Source organism: Lepidochelys olivacea (assembly GCF_965140295.1).
Source record: "Lepidochelys olivacea isolate rLepOli2 genome assembly, chromosome: 2".
Taxonomy (NCBI): Eukaryota; Metazoa; Chordata; order Testudines; family Cheloniidae; genus Lepidochelys; species Lepidochelys olivacea.
This window is the reverse complement of record NC_140412.1, coordinates 25,155,030-25,175,613: the sequence shown is the minus strand read 5'-3', so window position 1 is coordinate 25,175,613 and position 20,584 is coordinate 25,155,030. Positions and strand designations below refer to the sequence as shown.

Genomic DNA, 20,584 nt, shown 5'->3' with positions numbered 1-20,584 from the left:
CTTAGGTGTTTAACACCTATTTTGCTTCAGACTTCACTAAAAATAGCACAATTACTATTAACAACAAGGAGAAGGAAATCAAGCCAAAATAGGGAAAGAACAGGTTAATGAACATGAATTAGATGTATTCAAGTCTGAGCGGCCTGCTGAAATTCATTCTTGGGTACTTAAGGAACTAGCTGAAGCAACATCGGTATCTTTGAGAATTCATGGTGGTCGGGTGTGGTCCTGGAGGACTGGAAAAGGGCAAACACAGTATCTATCTTTTAAAAAGGGAACAAAAAGGACCTGGGGAATTATAGATCAGTCAGCCTAACTTTAATACCTGGAAAGATATTTGAACAAATTATTAAACAATCAATTTGTAAGCATTTAGAAGATTAAAAATAGAGTTATCCGGAATAGCCAGCATGGATTTGTCAAGAACAAATCATGCTAAACCAACCTAATTTCCTTTTTTGACAAGGTTACTGGTTTAGTGGATGGGGGGAAGCAGTAGACATGATATATCTTGATTTTAGTAAGGCTTTTGACATAGTTCAACATGACATTCTCATAGCTAACTAGAGAAATGTGGTTTAGATGAAATTGCCATAAGGTGGATATTGTTAAGTGCTGAAGGCTGGAATGTTGTTGCTGTGCTAGCTTTGTCCAGGTGCTGCTTTGAGCTGTTACAGCTGCTCAGTGTTTCTCTCTCTGGAATGCCAACGTTATTAACACAAGCATAGAATGCAGCTTGTTAATTCAACAGACCACAATGTTATTCACCATGGTTCGGTGATGAAGGCAATCAGCCAGGTTTACTGCCCTTAAGGCACAGTACCAGTGTCGCAGTTCCATGGTTACAGCTACATTAACACATGAGTGCCCAGTAGCAAGGAACAGTTCAGTCAGCAGCAGGAATTTCTGCTGTCACCTTGGCTGCACAAAGGGTTAAGGCAAAGAACCCCAAAATTTATAGACTAAGAAAAACAACTTATATACCACCTCACGTGTTTCATGACGTCTGCTTGTTACCTCCTTTTGTATAATGCTCCAGGTGTCAGGGGCAAAACATCCTCTTATTTAGTATTAGATCAGGATCCTTCTGAGCTAATATTTTGGAATGTGTTTTCACACATACCCAATATCTGTTGCTTCTTAGGAATGCCAGTGTTTTAGCAATGCTAGCAATACTTTTGCCAAGATCATACATAGGACAGTGAACTTGTAAACATCTACTTTAATACATGGCCTAACGTTGGTTCACAGCCTCTGGTTCAGACCTCAGATCTTACACCAGGCCCAGTGCTCCAGGCTCTCTCTAGCTCTTACAGTGGGTGCAAAAGTGGTTGAAAGAACATAATCAAAGAGTAGTTATCAATGGTTCACTGTGAAGGACTTATCTTGTGGGGAACCAACAATGTTTTCATTAATGACTTGGATAATGGACTGGAAAGTATGCTAATAAAATATGTGGATGATACCAAGCAGGGAGAGGTTGCAAGCACTTTGGACCACAGAATTAGAATTCAAAACAACCCTGACAAATTGGAGAACTGGTTTGAAATCAACAAGATGAAATTCAATAAAAACAAGTACAAAGTACTTCCCTTAGGATGGAAGGAAAAATCAAATGCGCAACTCCGAAATGTAAAATAACTGGTGGGGCGCTAGTACTGCTGAAAAGGATCTAAGGGTTACAGTGGATCACAAATTGAATATGAGTCAACAATTGTGATGCAATTGCAAAAAGGGTTAACATCATTCTTGGGTGTATTAACTTGAGTGTCATATGTAAGACACAGCAGGTAATTGCCCCACTCTCATTAAACACGAGTGAGGCCTCAGCTGGAATACTGTGGCCAATTCTGGGTACCACACTTTAAGGAAAGACGTGGACAAATTAGCAGGAGTCCAGAGAAGAGCAACAAAAATGATAAAAGGTTTAGAAAATGTGACCGATCAGGAAAGGTTAAAAAGAAGGGCATGGTTAGCCTTGAGAAAAGGAGCCGCGGGAGAATGACCAGATAACAGTTTTCAAGTATGTTAAGGACTGTTGTGAGCAGGATGACAAACATGTTTTCCATGTTCACTGAAGGTAGGACAAGAAGTATGGGCTTAACCTACAGCAAAAGAGATTTAGGTTAGCTATTAAGAAACTCTAACTCTACAGGTAGTCAATCTCTGGAATAGACTTCCAAGGGAGGTCGTGGAATCCCCATCACTGGAGGCTTTTAAGAACAGGTTGGCCAAACAACGATATGGGATGGTCTAGGTATATTTGGTTCTGTCTCAGCACAGTGGGCTGGACTTGATGACTTCTCAAGGCCCCTTCCAGCCCTACATTTCTGGGAATGAAACAGGTTTTTAATTTGGTAGTCCTTTTGTCTACTTTGGTTGCTGGATACAAACTGTTATACTTTATATGCTTTTCATACCACATACTGTATTGAATGTTGGAGCTCTGGCTTTAACTCACAAAAGCACAGAAAATCATAGTTAAGAATCAGTTCTCCAGTGGTATCCAGCTATAACTATCCCATCATTAACACTATCCTATCTGCATCCTGGTGCCCATAAATACTGGACTGTTTATGATCAAGTTTGAGAGTTTTCTTGATTTTGTAGTTTAACATCATACCTTAAAAAAAAAAAATCTCTTAAAAGCATGTTAAACTCTGAAGATCAAGAACATTTTTCCAGTATAAATCTTCTACAGATCATTTTTTTTTAAAGCTTGCTTGTTGAAGATTGAGTGTGCAACATCACACCACAAAGTATATTTTAAATTACTCATCACCTTTCATCTCAAAGTATCTAAAGCATTTAAAAGCTCACCACCAATGAAATCCAGTCATTGTGGGAATGGAGGGCTGCAACCACATAGAAAGCCAGCTCATAATGTGTTGTACAACGGTGGGCAGATGAACAGTTTGGACCATAGATACCAAAGCAAACTTCCATTCTTAGTAAGAGGGCCATGAAATCGAAAGTCCGCACAAAGTAGACATGACCTCATTTTAAATCATTACTTTCTTTCCATCTGAACGCAATCCCTATCCACCATCCAGCGTAAACTACAAACTTCATTAAACTCAATTTACTGTATCTTATTTGGAAGGAAGAAGGGCTAAAGATCATCTAGGTGTCAAACTTTAAGCTTAGATACTCAGCCTTCCCCACCTGTGCCTTGGCTAAAAAAATAAACTAAGGTATACTGAGAACATATCAGCAGTAGGACTGAGAACATTAGGAACAGTAAACTAGACTAGTTTGTTTGAAATCTTCTCATCATAGAACATTAGCAGAAAATGCGAGCATCTGATTACAGAAACTCCAAAATCCCATGTGTTAACATGATCAATTTTTCCTGTATTGTAGTTGAAGTGCTTTTAAAAGGCAGGATTCCCACAAAGAATCAGTCACATGAATGGTACCAGTGAGTTCAATTGGACTATTCACAAGTGTAAAGTTACTCAAATGCTTAAGTCTTTGCAGGACTTGGGGTGAGAATGAAAAAAGCAAACACTGTATGAAAAAAGAAAAGGAGTACTTGTGACACCTTAGAGACAAACAAATTTATTTGAGCATAAGCTTTCATGAGCTACAGCTCACTTCATAACAAATTTATTTGAGCATAAGTTTTCGTGAGCTACAGTTCACTTCATTGGATGAAGAGAGCTGTGGCTCACGAAAGCTTATGCTCAAATAAATTTGTTACTCTCTAAGGTGCCACAAGTACTCCTTTTCTTTTTGTGGATACAGATTAACATGGCTGCTATGCTGAAACGGTATGAAAATCATTCCTTAATTCACACATGCCTTAATTTAGTAATTATGGCAAGTCACTACCAAAAGAAAATAAAAATTAACAAGTCAACTTTAATTTTAGTTTTAAATTTGGGTCGGGTTGTTTTAACTCATTTTAATGTAAATCTGATCCTGGGAATGTTAACATTTTCTGTCTCTAATTATTGGCAAGGGATTCCTTTCCAGTACGTCAAAGAATTTGTTCAATTCTGAGGAATCGTGGTGAGATTGTGGTTACATTTTAAATTCCAGTGGATTCACAGACAGGAAAAGATTATTATGATGTAACGAGAAAGGTAGGCTCTATTGATCTTAATAGTCTAACATTTTAATATAAATCAGTCTTTATTTTGTTCCTTTTATTGTGGAACTGTATAGTGGTCCAAATCAAATGGGTGATTCATTATAAAAGGAATCTATTAGAGGATTAGTACCATACAGCAATCTTTTCATGGCTAGAATTGTCCTCTACAAACTGGATACGGCTGTTTAAAAATAACCCCTCACAGTTATAGACAAAAATTACAGGTCCAGAAATGATGATAAATGGTTCTAATTTACCAAATGTGGACTGATTGAGAGAGAATAATATACATTCACTTTCCAGCTCCCCCTAATGATGCAGGAACCATACATCCCATTTTAACTTTCTGTAACAAAATACTCAGTTTAACATTATTTTAAACATGCTTCTAGGATATGAATAAACACTATACATGAACATGAATGCTGAAAATATGGTTTCATTCTTCCATGACCCTACACTTACAAGTCCTTAAACAGCAACATCAAGTAAACAAACTATTAAGGAGACTGTATTTCTTTGCCATTTTACTCAAAACAGTAAAGAATTCTACAGTTATGGTAATCCATGAGTTTATCATAGCAGGTTGCAGATGTAACAGAATAAAGTCTTGTACAAAAAAGCAGTATTTACTCAACTGCTTTAAAATTGAAGTCCTCCAATGTTTAACCCCCCACCCCCAAAAACAAAACATAAAGAAGCGATTAAAATATTACTTTCCACATTAAAGACAGAAACAGAGTCCACTAAATGCCAGGTTTTTTCTACATACTTTATACAATGTAGTTCTATTTCTAAACCCGTATTTACCAAAACAAAAGCATTATCAGAAAATTGGTAGTCTGGTAAAGTAAAACCTAGTAACTGTATTAAATAAATAGTGGTGTCTTGAGTTTGAAACACATGACATGATGGGAGAGGGAAAGTTATATAATTGTTTATGCTAAACAAGCAATCCAAGCTGTGAGGAAACATCTTGATTCTAAATGGCATTAGTATAACACGCTACAGCACGAAGTAGTACAAGTGTTGAATATTATTGTAACCATAATAGTAAAAATAGAAAATCTGATATCTATTCAGTGGCCTGTTCAAAACCATTTGATGGTCTAAGTCCAGTTCCTAGAATACAGAAGGAAACATCACAAGACAAGTTCAGGGCAACTGCATCTGCATTTCCCCCCAGTGGTTCAGTAAGGGTACCCACTCTCGGCTTTCAGCTCCTCAGCTGGTGCCTCTCTTGGGTGGAGAGAGACATCTCTCTCTGTTTTGCCCAGAGTATTTCCAGGCTTGTCAGTTACCTTGCCTTCACTGTGTAACTTCCAGCACAGACAGGTTGCCCTAGAACACCTTCTTGCTTTCTCTTTCGATACAGATAACAGTATATATTGTTTCATAATACTATCATTGGTATTCCCTTTAATCCCTTTATTAACATATCTGAACACACTATTGCCCTAACTGCTTGTAGCGAGGAGGCGTGGCCTCCCTCAGACGCGGACACGGAGTGGAAGCCACAAGTCGCTGGGTGGGTGGAACCTGAAGGGCCACGCCCCGCAAGCCAGAAACAGAGGGGCAGGACAGGAAGAGGAAGCTTAAAAGGCCAGCCCAGCAGCTCATTCAAGAGGGAGGTGTGGAAGGAGACAGATGCTCCTTCCCGGCTGCTGGAGTGGGATGCCAGAACCTCTGCTGCCCTGATGACCAGCCTGAGCTTCCAGAGAGCCCTGCCACTCCCAATGCTGAGGAGCTGCTACCGCTCCCTTGGCAAAGTATCCCAGGGAGACTGAGGGGGAGAGTAGGAAGCAGGCCAGGAGAGCCAGACTACTGTCTGGCTGTGGTGATGCCAGAAACACTGTCAGTGTGTTGTGGATAGATTTTCCGCTGACCCAGTGGCACACCGCTCTGCCACTGTTAGGGCCCTGGGCTGTGATGCAGTTGAGTTGGGCGGGCCCGCGTCCCCCCTACCACCCCACCCCTGGGATGGCAGTCTAAGTTCCCTGTAAGCTGCGCGGTCACACAGCAGCCTATGTAGCGCTGCACAGGCGCTCAGGGTACCCGCCCAGCCAGGACCTGCCGCAGCCGGGGCAGGGGGCCATAGGCGCCAACTTCCCCTCTAGCCAGGGGGGACTCGACCCCCTCCCCTCTTCCTCTAAGTCCCCGCCCCTGCCCCGCCTGTTCCCCCTGAGCGCACCCTGTCCCTGCTTCTGTCACACATCACCTTCATATTGGTGCACATAACAAAATTCATTCTGCAGATGTGTGGGAAAAATTAAGAGGGAACACTAGTGGCAGTACTTCCCCTCCTTAAGCCAGGAGGCCTGTGCTCCTTGGGCATCCCTACTGGAGCCCCACAGACTGTGCTTGGTGCTCCACTCTGCAGGAGCCCCTAGAATGGGAGGATAAATTGCTACAGCTCTGCCTGATTGCAGGCCAGAGCCTTGACTGCTTGCCACCCCACTCTGTTTAAAGCCTGGTTGCAGGCCAGAGCCTAGACTGTTTATGGTGATGCTCCACTTGAAGGCCAGGGCCCACTGAGAACTGCTAATTCCCGCTTTGTTTTTAATTCCTTTGGGAGAATACCCTAGGCAGACCAAACTGCGAGGAGGCATGGTCTCCCTCAGATGTGGATGCGGAGGGACAGGCATGCCAGTCTACACTGCTGCTGTGGCTAGTAACATCTACACCAAGTTATTTAAAATGACTTCAAATCTTTTCCTCAGAGGATCTTGAAAGTTCAGAGCTAATAAGTATACATTAAACACATTTTTGCCAATGTAAATAACAGCCAGAATTTCCAAAGTAAAGTTAGGCACCTAAATAAGTGGCCTGATTTTCAGAGGCGCTGATCATCCTCAACTTCCAGTGAAGTCAATGAAAAGTGCAGCAACTCAGCACCTCTGAAAAGCAGAAGACTCTTGTTTAGGTGTCTAATTTTAGAGGCACTCACATTTGAAAGTATTGGCCAATGTTTATTTAAATTATACTTTATTTGCTTCCAACCTGACTCTCCAGTGTGTTGACATACAACCAGAATTTCTTAAAAGCCTCCACAGATCTGCTAATAAAACATAGTGCCATCAGCAAGACTGCTGCTCACTTCCTTCTCATAAATCATTAATATATAAAACAAGAAACTGAAAATTGTACACAAGCTCAATGAAAAAACCTATTAGTCAGAGGCCAAAAGTGGGGAAAATTCATCTGTTCTCCTCCCAATTTTGCTCTTTGGAAAGTGGAAAAGCACCAGCTGTTTTCTATTTTTACCTGTGGGCTGGATTTTGCATTTGGCCTCCCTCCCTCCTAGACCGTGTCCATTTCACTCTACTGCTGCTCGGCCATATAGCCCAGGAAATATTTTTGTGCTACACAGATCACAAGATTAAGAAAAAACAATCAGAGTAAGCCCTTTAAGCAGTTTTTAATCCATAACAAGATTTTGCTCCATATTTTGTGATTGTTTTCCTTAAGAGTCTTATTGAGGACTTTAGCAAAAACTTTTTTGAAAATCCACACTAACCATATTCATTAGATAACCTTCATCAGCCATTAACATTTTCAAATATATTTTAATAGGTCAAAGAGGTACAAATCTTCTTCCCTTTAAGAAGTTATGCGGATTTGATACTGTTATTCTATCGTTAGACTCAGTTTCCTAGATCCAGAAGTGAGATACTCACTGGTCAGTATTTCTCAGAATAATATTTAGGTTTTGTGTTGTTTTATAAATATAGGCACCAGTTTAGCAACTTTCCAGCCTTCTAAACATCACTGGTCCTGGTGATTTAGAGTGCTTGAGTTTTATGGTGTTCCATAACTTCTTCCTTAAAGACTTCATTCAATTTCCTGTGAAAATTGCTTAAGGAATAGGATTGATTCAAACAATTTATTTTACTTTTCTGCTACTTCATCATAGTCTTTAAATGCACCTCCAAACCCTGGCAACTTCACTCACAAATGCAGTCTTGTAATGCCCTTAATACACTTATTATGATATTATTACAGCCAGGAGAATTTCTTTAGAAACAAGGTGGTTTATCTCAAAAAGGATTCGGCCACTGAAAATAATTTAACAAAATAATAAACATTTTGTTAACTGAGACATTAGATCATGTCTGTTACCACATCGACCTTTTTGTCCTGAAGTCTAAAAATATTCTCCTTTCCTTCCATTCTCCCATATTTGACTACTCATTGATTCTGTCCTAATGAAAGCATGTTATTCGCAAAGGGTAAAATTTAATTTGTTAACTTTTATAAAATACTATCACTAAACTATTATAAAGTATTTCATGTTGTTTTTTAAACTGTATAATCCCTTATAAACAGGAACTATCATTTACCAACCAATCTGTATTATTTATAATTTTGGAAAGCTGCTTTTTTTATGTTCTCTAAAATACAAGTATTTTTCTCAATAGCTAACTGTTAGCCCTGAAAATGTGCTCCACATATACTTACTACTCTCTTAGCCTGGCTGCGTAACATCCCAAGATTTATGAGAAACAAAACTCTTTACAAATGTGTATTATAGTGTCATCAGTTTACTGACAGCTAGCTGAGCTGTGCGATGATGTCTTCTGGCTGCAAATATTTATAAAGGTAATAATTTCTAACTAACCTATCTAAATTGGCAAACTGCATTCAATCTTTTTGCCAATAATGGCTTTGTCCTTCCTTCATTTAAACTTAAGACACTTCAGGCTTAAGACAAGTCATTTACTTTTTGGAAGATTAAAGGAAATTACACAATGCTTTGGAAAATCAACGTAAGTTTCACCTTCCATAATCACCTTCCTCTCCCTGCTTGAAACTCACACATCATTGCTCTCTTCACTAATGTTTATGTACACACACACGCTAACATGTCTGAAAGAGGTTTCAAGACACCCATGTCAGCACTCATTTCACAAGTAAAAGCAAACAATCCTCATGGTAGTGGCAGTTCATAAAATATCCACTACACAGATCCTTTGGCTGAGGCAGTAAGGGCAAGGTAAGGAAGCGTGTGAAAGAGGGCATAGCGGGGCATAGCCGAATTGCTAAATCATTGAGGCATTGGCAAAGGCACAATGCTTTGAAATTTTACATTTAAAACATTGGCTTCAGTGTGTTAAGAAGTGGGAATTTACATGACATTGTACCTTTTATATATTTAATAAAAAACTAAAAAAAATTGTTCTTTTCCAAGGGAAGATGTCAAACCAACTGGGAGTTACAATATTCCCCTCTAATTCTGTCGCCTGTTTTACCCTACCACTATAAAAGTCTAAGGATTGGTACAATGATGATCCGTCCAGTTGAGAAAGGTCAAATGTAACTCCCTGGAAGGCTTCCTCACTGGCTCATAAATACAGAGAGATCAGTGTAAAACAACGTATGACCCTGTCCCCAGAAACTGGGGCTTCAGCCCTCCTATCTTTTTGGCTAGGTCATACAAAGGCCTCATCACGATTTTAGGAAAAAGTAGGGACAGGCCATCCATGGGGAAATCAAAGTTAAGATAGTAAGTAGATATCACCACCTCTTAAATCTATTAGTATTAAGAGTTTATCCTCCAGAACATTTGCTAAGAACAGTTATGATTGTGTCTCAGAACTACATTTTTGGGATTCTGGATGCCTCAGGACAGGGCTTACAAAATTAAACTACTTACTAGCCAGAGTCTTGAAAAAAATGTACTTGTTTACTTACCCGCCCTGGGCAGGAATAATTCCTTCTCAGCTGGAGAAACAATGCCATCAACTACTGTAGAAGTTAAGCTTTAATTGTAAAGAAAACTAAATTTCTAACTTTTATAGTTGTAAAGATAAACTTCACAAGATGAACCAAATGTGAACAAATGGAGTGCATTCTGACTATGCAGAAAGACAGCTCCCCATATCACTTCTGCTGCTTATATTTTTCCCAAGCCAGAGTTAAGTGAAAACTGAACAGAATACTGCCAGTTTTCACAGGTGCTATACAAAATCCTGGAGACAGCCATGAAATTTTAAAGAACTATCCCAGTTTCTTTGTCACTGCTTGGGAAAGCTATGAGCAGCAGCATCAGGAGCAAACACTGGAGCTGTTCACTGGAGAGGAGGACCCAAACATTTGAGTTTTGGAAGGGTGGGAAGTGAAAAAAAAGAGTAGTGGACACACCCCACTTTCACAGAAGCCAAGAGCCTGGTCAAAGGAAAAAGGAGCAGAGACCCTCTTCCTTCATAACAGCAAAGCAATTGGAGTAAGAGGGGCTGGGTCACTCCCACTATCTATAGTAGCAAACTTCATTCACTTAATACACCGCTAGTACAATTTCTACCACTGGCAGCAATGGTGCATTCTACAGGGTAGATGAAACTTCAGCTCTTTCACAAGGATGGTCTAATCCTAGTTTAAAAGGATGAATTATGACAGAAAAGTTTGCTTGTGTAGACGAGACCCCAGTGTCTATATTTTTTGGTCGTCCAGACACAAAAATAATTCCACAGACTGCATCTGCTGAAGTACAGAGCTTTGCCAAGCATCAGCACTATGAAATTAACATGATTCTTGTCAGTTTTACAGTGCTGACAAGATACTGAACAGTAGTGAGTCAATGTTAGAGCTAGGACTAGATTCAGGTCTCTTGACTTCCACTCTGGTGCCCTATCCACTGGACCGCATCTGGCAGAGTGGATTTTTCAAGCTTTTGCATGGATGGTTAGTAATGAGATACAGAGCCTACAGCTTCAAGAATCCAAGTTCAAATACAGCCCTGGCCTGGTGAAATGCTTCTGGAGGTCTTAGTCCAGATGCTAATATATAGGTGATGACATTACAATAACCAAAATTGGTGTCATTCCCGATAGTCAGCAGAGAGGCCAAGAACAGAATGGGCATGAAAACAGAAATAGCCTAACACTCTCCAAAGATGGTGTCTGTAGGCTGCTGCCTATGCTGTGGATAAATAGAAGACAGCGTCCACGAATGTCACTCGTACACTTAAAAAGAAAACACAATAAATTCACATTCAACATTAAAAACAAAAGAAAAACACTTGTACATGTTTTATACCATCAGTGAAAAGACTTGATAGTAAAGAGCAGTTCTGGATTGAACAAGAGCTGATCTACCATAGGCTGAAGTGTTCCTCCCGATTTCATACTCCATATAAATTAGATTGCCATCTGAACAGCTAGGTTGAATACGAAGTTAATAAAGGACAATTTCATGTTAGTGAACAGCACTTGTGGTTCAGGAATTAAGGCAAGGGAGAGGAAGTACCCTAATCCTTCTCTAACAGCAAGTTCCTAACCCATGTCAGGAGAAGTTTAAAGTTAAGTTTTATAATTTTGGGCTTTGAGGTAACCAAGATGCTAATATAATTCATCATAGAAATCTAATAGTTAAGAAATGCAGGGTTCTAATGTATGCACAGGTAATGATAAAGACTAATAAACCTGACAGATTATTAAATTAAGCTTCATAGAACACGACTGGTACTTAAAAATCCCATTTAACTGAATCTTCACTTAGGGCACATCTACACTACAACATTAAGTCAACCTATGATAGGTTGACTTACAGACACCACAATAATTATTGCTGTTTTTCATGTCCACACTACCCTCCTTCTGTTGGTGGTGTGCATCCTCATCAGGAGTGCTTCTACCAGGCTAAGGGGGCAGCACTGGGGGCTAAGAGCCCAGGCTCTGAACTGCACAGAGCTCCCTGCTCGGAGCCTGGATGCCCCTGGGGCTGCTGTCTGATTTCCCACTGCTGCCCAGGCTCCCTGCTGCTGCCTGGAGTTCTGGCTTCCTCCTGGAAGCCCAGCTGCTGCACAGATTCTCAGCTCTTGGGTTTGGATCCTATGGGCAGCCTGGAGCCCTGGCAGCAGTTGGGCTCCCTGTGGGGAGCCCGGCCTTGGCTCCAGGTGGTTAGCTCTGCAGGGAGTCCAGGCAGTAACTGGGCTCAAGGCTGGAGCCCCCAACACCTGCCCCGGGGCAACAGTCCCATCTGTGAACCGAGTACTAGGTTCATAGCAGGGAGCCTACTAGCCTTTCTTGTCAATTTCACCGCTCCAATGCAAAGTCGTGAAATCAACAAGAATAACAGCCAAACAGCCAAAGTAAGTAGTTCAGTGTCTACACAGACAACTGTCTCGCCCTAACTACACCAACATAAGCCTTACGCCTCTCGTGGAGGTGGAGTTGTTATGTCAGTGTAGTAGGGCACTTACATCAGCTGGAGCAAGGCTGTAGTGTAGACACTATTAGTAGTGCTAATGTAGTGTAGACATAATTATGTTGAAGTAAGGCCGCTTTTGTCGATCTAAGTCTGTAGTATAGACCAGGCCATAGCCTCTTAACTGTCAGCATTCCACTAAACCAGCTTGTAGTCGAAAGAGAGCCTGAAACATGAGGACTGAAGAGATCTGGACAAAAGTAGTCAAGTCTTGCTGATATAAAGCAAAGTTAGCAAAAGTCAGGTTGTGAGCAGAAGTCAGGCCCTGTAACAAAACATGCCTGCTTGCAAGGTCACAGAACCTGGCAAGAACAGTACTGGCATTGCCAAACAAAACACATTCCGAAGAAGTACTCGGCACAGGACACTCATGCAAACACATTCCAGAAGGGTGGTACCAGAACACCCTGGTACAGAGTTATGGTGTAAACACACTCTCCAAAGATGATACAAGGACACACTGACCCCCTCTTAAGGATAAGGTTAGGGTGACAGGGTGATAAATAAAGATGTTTTGATCAAACCATCATGTACAGCTTGGGTACCACTGATCTATTCTGACATCCATCATAACACAGGCCATAGAAACTCTCCTAGAAAGGATTAAATAGGGTTAACTAAAGCTTTGTCTACACAGTTTTTGCACCAATATAACTAAATTGGTAGGAGAAGCAATTTAGTTAAATCAATGCAATCTTTGGGTGGATGCAATTATTCCAGTATAAAGATGGCATTCCAATATAATTATAAATAATCTATGTTATTTTTTCCTCTGATTTTAGTTAAATTGGTGCAAACATTTATCACATATAAACCAGAGATTCTCAATCTTCTTGGGCTCAGGACCCATTTGTAAACCTTGATGGCCTGTCACAAGCCAGTAAATAGCTTTAGTACAAAAAACTCGCTTACAGTATATTCTTACCCATGATATATAAATTTACACATTAATATAATGCAGTACTAAATAAGTACACATGCATAATATAGTGACTGCACTGGTTCCACGGGGTTGGACAGGCTCGGCTTCCAGCTCCAGATGTTGCAATCTCCGGGTTTGCAGTGCCACTCAGGTTTGGCCAGGTCCAGCCAAATTTGCGAGAGTGGTGTTGTGGCCTGACACATGGGGTTACTCATACAAGTTTGGCCCAGTTGGCCCTCTCATCTTGAAATGGAGCACCTGGGCTAAATGTGAGTGGGGCTGTGACCCCGTGCACCTATGAATCAGGAAGTCAAGCCCAGCCAGCCCTGAAGAACCAGTGCCACAAAAGCCACTGCTGTGGGTCGAATGTGGGGAGGGCTGTGCAACCCCCCCCCCACTCCAGGACCCAGCCTTCTTTCCTTCCCCACAGGGCCTCCCATGTGCCCCTTTGACACATTCTGGCAACCCACAAGTTGAGAAACCCTGGTGTAGATAAGACCTAAATCATAAAATTGTTCCCCAGATGATATGACAGGTCTTTTGACTTCTAGTAACATATTCATTTGAAAACAATGAGTAAGAAAGACTAAAACACCTGAAGCATTGAAGGTGAACCTCTGAGTCCATCACATTTGTCTAACAACATTTGATACCACGGCAAAGTAAAACAAAGAAATGTTAATACAAAAATCAGTAATGAAATTTCTCTAGCACAGCACTATAGAAGGAAACAGACCAAAGACTGAAGATTATATTTTACTTTGTAGTCAAACTATTAGAGTAGTGGCCCAAGCTAGACAAATTCTCTTGAATTTTTCAGGAAATAATTCAATATACGAAAGGAACTGTTAAAGGAAACCATGATTTAGTTAATGGCTAACTCTTTCTTACTAAGATTGATGTTACTATAAGAAAATCATCAGTTGAAATCTGCCAGTGGAAAAAACCGACTTACTATCATAGTAACATAAGGCAGCTCATTTACAGAATTTCAAACAAGTTACTTACTGCTTTGACTCATGGTGACAAACCTCCAGTGTTGGATCATTATAAATAAAAGCTGCTTCCAGATCATTGACTCTTACTCTGTATATTCTGCATTGTTTACTGTTCAGTTTGATTCTATTCAGGTTTGCAACCGTGGGAAATATAGTCAGTTCCACATAACCCTATAAATATGTAAACCAATATCATTTAATTATGCAGTCATATTCAAAAACACAATATAAAAGTATTTCTTTCTATTAATTCATTCTATTCATATTTTTAAAAGGGACACCACAGTCAAACAATAGATCCAAATGCTAATTTTTTGTTTAAAAAAAAAAAGAACAAAGTTTCATAAAACTTATAACTTTTGAAAGATGAATATTCTCATGTGTATTACTGGAGATCATTTAACTTTTTTTTAATTGACTAGAATTCATGTTGATGGTGTCCCTTTTAATTAAACAAATGATTGTACCTAACTCATAATAAAACTGGATTCCATAAGATAAAGCTTTGATAATCCTCCAAGGTGATCCACACAGGCAGATTTGTGAACTCATTCAGAGCTCCATTAACTTCAACAGTGTTCTGCATTGCTGCCAGGGTCTGGCCATTAGTCCATATGGATTCAGGATCAGGGCATAAATCTCTACTATTCTAACCCTTAAATAAACAGTGGCATTAGCTGAAATTGTTATTGTTTATTTTTAGAGGTATGAAAGCCAATTTTAACCAGCGTGGATAGAAATGATTTTGGGGGGGAGGGAACAGATTTTTTTAATATAAATCGGATTTTTTTATTTTGTTATTTAAATTATAATTTTAAATAAGCCTGTGTAAAATGAAATCTGAATTTACCACAAACTATGTTAAGGCATAATCTTATTATAATCTCTTAAAACAAACATTTTTATTTGGCATGTATAGTCCAAATGAAATTAAAAAGACTTGAATCTAATTCCAAATAAATTCAGGCACAAATTACTGTCTATCTTGCATCTGTATATCTGAAATTCATATGAAACCACAGTTCTGTTTGGTCTCATTCCCTTGGGCAAAAGAGTCCTGTAACAGGCTCCTAGTCAGACCATAAAAAGCGCAAAGAAGTTACAGAGCATAGTCAGCTTTCGTGCAGTTATATTTCCTCAAAAATACAGAAGAAAATCTTGGTTTTGGATATGACCTTTAATATTTTTGTAAATAATATACTTACTACAACAGACTTTCTCTGAAAATTTATGTTGTTGATGCAGACTACCTGGTGGGTTGTGCTGGAAAAAACAAAAACATTTAAAATAAGAATATAGACAAATAACGTATCAATGTCATTTCTCATGTTTCTTTAACTTAGTTAAAAGAAAATCTTAGTTGAACAATCTTTATATCATGTGTATGTCTACATACATAGATATTGTATACATATTATACTCAGTGTGAAAATATGTGTACATAAACATAAGGAGAGAATTTATGGCATGAAGGTCTTATCTGCATGAATGACCACATACAAGCAATGAAATGGGAATTATGCAGGGCATCCCAAAGGTGTCACTGAAACCATCAAAGCATCACACCATCATATAGGCTGTACACACATACGCTACAAGGAAAAATATAGTTTGAACTGTTTTGAACAGCTTTAAAATATTGTACTGGAATTATTTTTGAATCTTTTTGTCTGTTACCCCAAATACAATAACGAAGGGCTCAGAGGAAGTTATGAAAGCTCTAACAATTACCTAAATAGCTTTTCAATATGTGAAATGCCAATTATTAGAGTACAATATCACCAACTATATAAAAACTGACTGAGTTCTATCCCGGCCAGGCTGCAAGAGAATAGGACTGGCTATTGCCTGCTATGGACCTCAAAGAGGCATAATTGCTGGGGAGGAGGGAGGGAGTGGATAGAGGGCATAAGGAGTAAACATTTCTCTGGCAAGATGACTCTCTCATCATATATACAAATCCTATACATGAAAGAGCAAGACACCCAGCTGTCCTTTAGGAAACAGCACTTGCTTCAAGCATTGGAAGGTCCTGAGAAATAAACATTTAAAGCAATGGTATACCGCCACAAACTCTGTGCAGGCAGATCTTTGCATATCTGCAAAGATCATGCAGGATTGAGGCCTGAAATATTTTTTACCACTTTTTCCTTTGGTTGGTACTACAGAGCACATACAGCTATGGAACAATTAACAGAATTCTATACTGGTCCATGCATCGTAAGTAGCACTGTTAACTAAGTTACAGCTGAAAAATCTTTATACATGAATTGGAAAAGACAGAGCTTTCCTTCCAGATATCATGCTGAGTCTGAAGAATAGATAATTAGAAAAAAATATTTTACATGAAAATTGTGAACATTTGATATGGAATCACTGGAACAGGGAAACCCACAATGCATCTTTAAAGAGTAAGATTTCGGAGTATAACTGAATGTTCAGCAATAATTTTAAAGCATCCCTAAATTACCCCTGTACAGCTTCATTTGACTTTACTTTAAAACCAACCATAACGGTCAACTTTTGGTCAGCGTACAGCCTACACGACAAAGCTTTCAGATTACATAATACAGAGAATGAACACTAATCTCAAGCACGCAAAAGAAATACAAAAATTAATACTTATAATTTATAAGGTCTTGGGCTCTCAAATCCCTTGTCTCCTTTCTTCCTATTCATCCTGCACAGCAGCACTTAACTGTTGAGAGTCAAATATGCATCAACTTCGTCCTCATTAGTGGTCTTTGGATGGGTGGTTTGATTTTTCCCCTTGTCAAGTTCCCTTTCATTACTGTTCTATCACCAGTGGATCTAAGACTCCCAAGATTCAGTCATGGCCAGATCAGAGAAGCCGCAGTTATAAAGTCAACATACAGTCTTCTTATTTATACTATGTGTGTGTGACACACAATTCCCTTCCACAGAAGGTACAAGGAGGTGACAGATCTCCTGCCTCCCTCACCCTGGAAGCTACACAATCTGAGCTGCTAAATGCAGAGTGGAAATAGGTGTTGCAGGCCTGCTCCTCAACAAGTGATGGACTTTGCTGGGGGAGGTCTGGGAACTACTGATGGTGATGACCGGGGTGAGGGGTTCATGCTCCTGCCAGTGCAGCCTCCTGCTGGGTCAGCAGGGGCTGCTGCTAATAGGTAGGTGGGAGGGGGCTGCTGAGGCGTTCGCTATTTTTAGGCGGGAACGAGGCGGCCGCTCCCGGGCTCTTGGGGGTGGGGGAGTCGGCGGCGGGGCGGGCGTTGCTTGGCGGCGTCGGCTGCTGCCAGGAGGGGATGGGGCAGGTCGGGGGCTGCTCTGCGGCCCCTGCCAGGTGGGGTGCCGTGGGGGCACGGCTCGGCTGCAGCCCTGGGCGAGCAGAAGCCGCTCCTGACTTGGTAGCGCTGGGGTTATGGCTCCTAGGCGCGTGGAAGCTGCTCCGGTGCCTGGCTGGGGGCTGCCGCCGTTCCCGGGGCAGGGGCTGGGCTGGGCTGGCGGCCGCTGCCCTCCGGCGGCGTGTCTCGGGGGCGGCTGGGCGCTAACCCGCACACACACAGCAGCTCGGGCCCCTGGATGCAACTGCGTCCCAGCGCTCAGCAGGGCGGGCGAGGCGCTGCCTGGGCCCGTCCAGCGTCCGCCGGATCCACACCGCCAGTAAGCCCTGCAGCAGCTGCGGCCGCCATTTTGTTGGTAACCTTTGAACTTCCGGCAGTTGAAAGGTCAAGGCCGGCTTAAAGGCTTTTTAAAAAAACCCTCTTTTCCATTGCCCCCTGTGCGGCGCGACCTGGAGGAATCTGAGCGAGACAGAGAAAAGGACTGGGGGGGGGGGAATCAAAATTATAGCGATGAGCTTTTCGGCCGGATTGCGCATGCGCATCTCGCCCGTACCCTCGCAAAGCGGCCCGGCCGTGAGCAACTCCGGGGGAGGCGCGTGCGCAGTGTTTGTGCCTGGAGCTCCTGGTGGGGGCAGGGAAACAGGGATGTGCAGTGTAAGGACAGGCGGTGGGACCCACCTGCTGCATTTCCCGAGCCCCCACTCTCGCTCGGGCGTCTCACACCATTTCCTGCCCAGTTCCTTATCCACTGGGCGGCTTGGCTGTGCCCCATTGGCGAGGGTGGAAATCTGTGTTAGGCGATGCCTCGTTTCCACCGTCCAAGTAAGGCTGGAGCAAATCTTCAGCAAAAACGTTTTCAGTGGGGAAGAGCTATTTTGTGACTCTTTTTACTAAACGTGGCTTTGTTTTTTCGGGGTGGGTTGTGGGGCGGGGTTGTTTGTGTTTTTGAAAGAAGTGTTGGCTTTTCGGTTTCGGGAAGACTTAAAGATGAACACCTGAAAAACGAAATATTTGGGCGTGCTGCCGCATTGCCTCGCGGGAGTAGTAGTTCTGCCCTCTCACGTCCTGTTCTCGCTGGGCTGGTTGGCTGGCTTGCTTCGTCCATGGTGTGCAGCCCTCCCTCTCCAAGAGAGGAGACTGCTGTTGTATCATGAAGGATGTAGGCTGACCTATCGCAAATGGGAGAATGAGGCACCAAACTGAAATGTTTTAGATTTTAGCTGGAATATTTGTTCTTGTATTTCTGCTCGATTATCAAAATTCTGTTGAAGATTTAGATGTAAACAATTTTGTTGCAGGTTTCAGAGTAGCAGCCATGTTAGTCTGTGTTCGCGAAAAGAAAAGGACTTGTGGCACCTTGGAGACTATGCTCAAATAAATTTGTTAAGCTTTCGTGAAGCATAACTTCATCGGGTGCATTCAGTGGAAAGTACAGTGGGGAGATTTTTATACATAGAACATGAAACATGAGTGTTACCATACACACTGTAAGGAGTGTGATCGCTTAAGGTGAGCTATTACCAGCAGGAGAGCGGTGGGTGTGGGTTGTGGGGGACCTTTTATAGTGATAATCAAGGTGGGCCATTAATCAGCAGTTCACAAGAACATGTGAGGAACAGTGGGGAAGGAGGTGGGCTCCATTTGTTTTGACCAGCTCTAATGGTAAGATGTGATAAAATTGCAATAGTGGCCAACTCTTTTATCCTGCCCCACAGGGAGCCTGATGGGAACTAATCCTATAGTGAAACTTGGCTCCTAATACATTTTTGGACAAACGCTAACCTTAATTCCCAGAGCTGGCTTCGGCTGTATAGTTTGTAAAATCTCATGATCAAGTTAGTAAAAGGTTTGTTAACTCCTTGTGATATCTGCAGCAATTTCTTCTTCGTCGTGGACATTTAAGTTAAGGCCAGGATGGGGAGGTTGTAAAACAATTTCATTCCCTTCTGATCCTGCCTAATGACAATGGCTGTTTCTAACATCCTCTTCATGTCAATGCTCCCAATGCTGTGTTTTATATGGATAACTTAGGTTTCAGAGTAACAGCCGTGTTATGTGATTTATATGCATAACTTAGTGATAGAACCTCCTCACTCCCATCTCCACTCAGAAAGGCACTCTGAGCCTGACATTCAACTAGTGTGAGAAACCTATTATTTCTAGGACAACTAACTTGTGTATTTATTCACTTTCAGTCTGTAAATTTGAAACTATCATTTTGTTATGCTGAAAAGGGTCTAAACTAAATCATCTTCCATAAGGAGTTTTGCCTGCACAAAGAATGGAGCATCTGGTTCATACACTTTTCTGTGCTCATGGCATTATATAGAACTATCCCACTACAGTGAATGGGACAAGTTTTACTTAGGAGAATGAAATTCTTGAAACTGCCTGTCATGAGAGCATGTACATCAAACAGAATTGTCGAACTAGGGTGTCTAGTTTGGAAACTAAAACCCTATCTGAGCATCTAAATGTAAAAATTTTGGCCCTAAGTTTGAGGACATCTGTTTTACATTGCTATTCTAAATGTCTGCATGCTTCACAGAAGCATGAATATTTGCTAAGCTGTTAGTGTCATGTAGAATGTATGTAGATATGATGTCCAAACATTGTAAGAAACAAATTCCTACCACTGTATTGAATGCTATTTTAATCTCAGGTTATAGGTATATCCATGTGCAGTCATGTCACAAATATTGCTTGTTAGCCTCTGGTGTGTTACAATATATGCTATAATTTATCCATGTATTAAAGTATCTTAGCAACAGTTCATGGAAGTATTATATTCTGCAATATTCAGTTACAACTCCTTTATTTACAAGTGTTAATCTTTTAAAATGTTCACAATTCCTTACAGTTCATAAAATGTACAAATCTGACTTGAGTAACTTTCTTTATACTTGCTCAACCTTAAAATGCATGGAAGCAATTAATTTTAGAAACATAATTAAGACTAGTTTTTACAGTCAACCTACTCATAGAATTCTACTGTATAACCTTTGAGTAATTTTTAAACAAAGCCTATAATATAGTAAAA

General features: G+C 40.9%; 1 protein-coding gene across 1 annotated transcript in view; it reads right to left on the bottom strand.

Annotated features, from left to right (window-relative positions):
• The window catches only part of TAF2 (TATA-box binding protein associated factor 2), a 107,284-nt gene extending 89,294 nt beyond the window's left edge, over positions 1–17,990 (bottom strand). The window contains exons 1-3 of the mRNA XM_084620496.1: positions 16,848–17,990; positions 15,427–15,481; positions 14,232–14,392 (exon numbers count right to left, since the gene is read on the bottom strand). Of these exons, the coding sequence (XP_084476622.1) occupies positions 14,232–14,392; positions 15,427–15,481; positions 16,848–16,900 (269 nt within the window). The 5' untranslated portion in view covers positions 16,901–17,990. The remainder of the gene's footprint in view (positions 1–14,231; positions 14,393–15,426; positions 15,482–16,847) is intronic.
• Between the last annotated feature and the right edge of the window lie 2,594 nt (positions 17,991–20,584).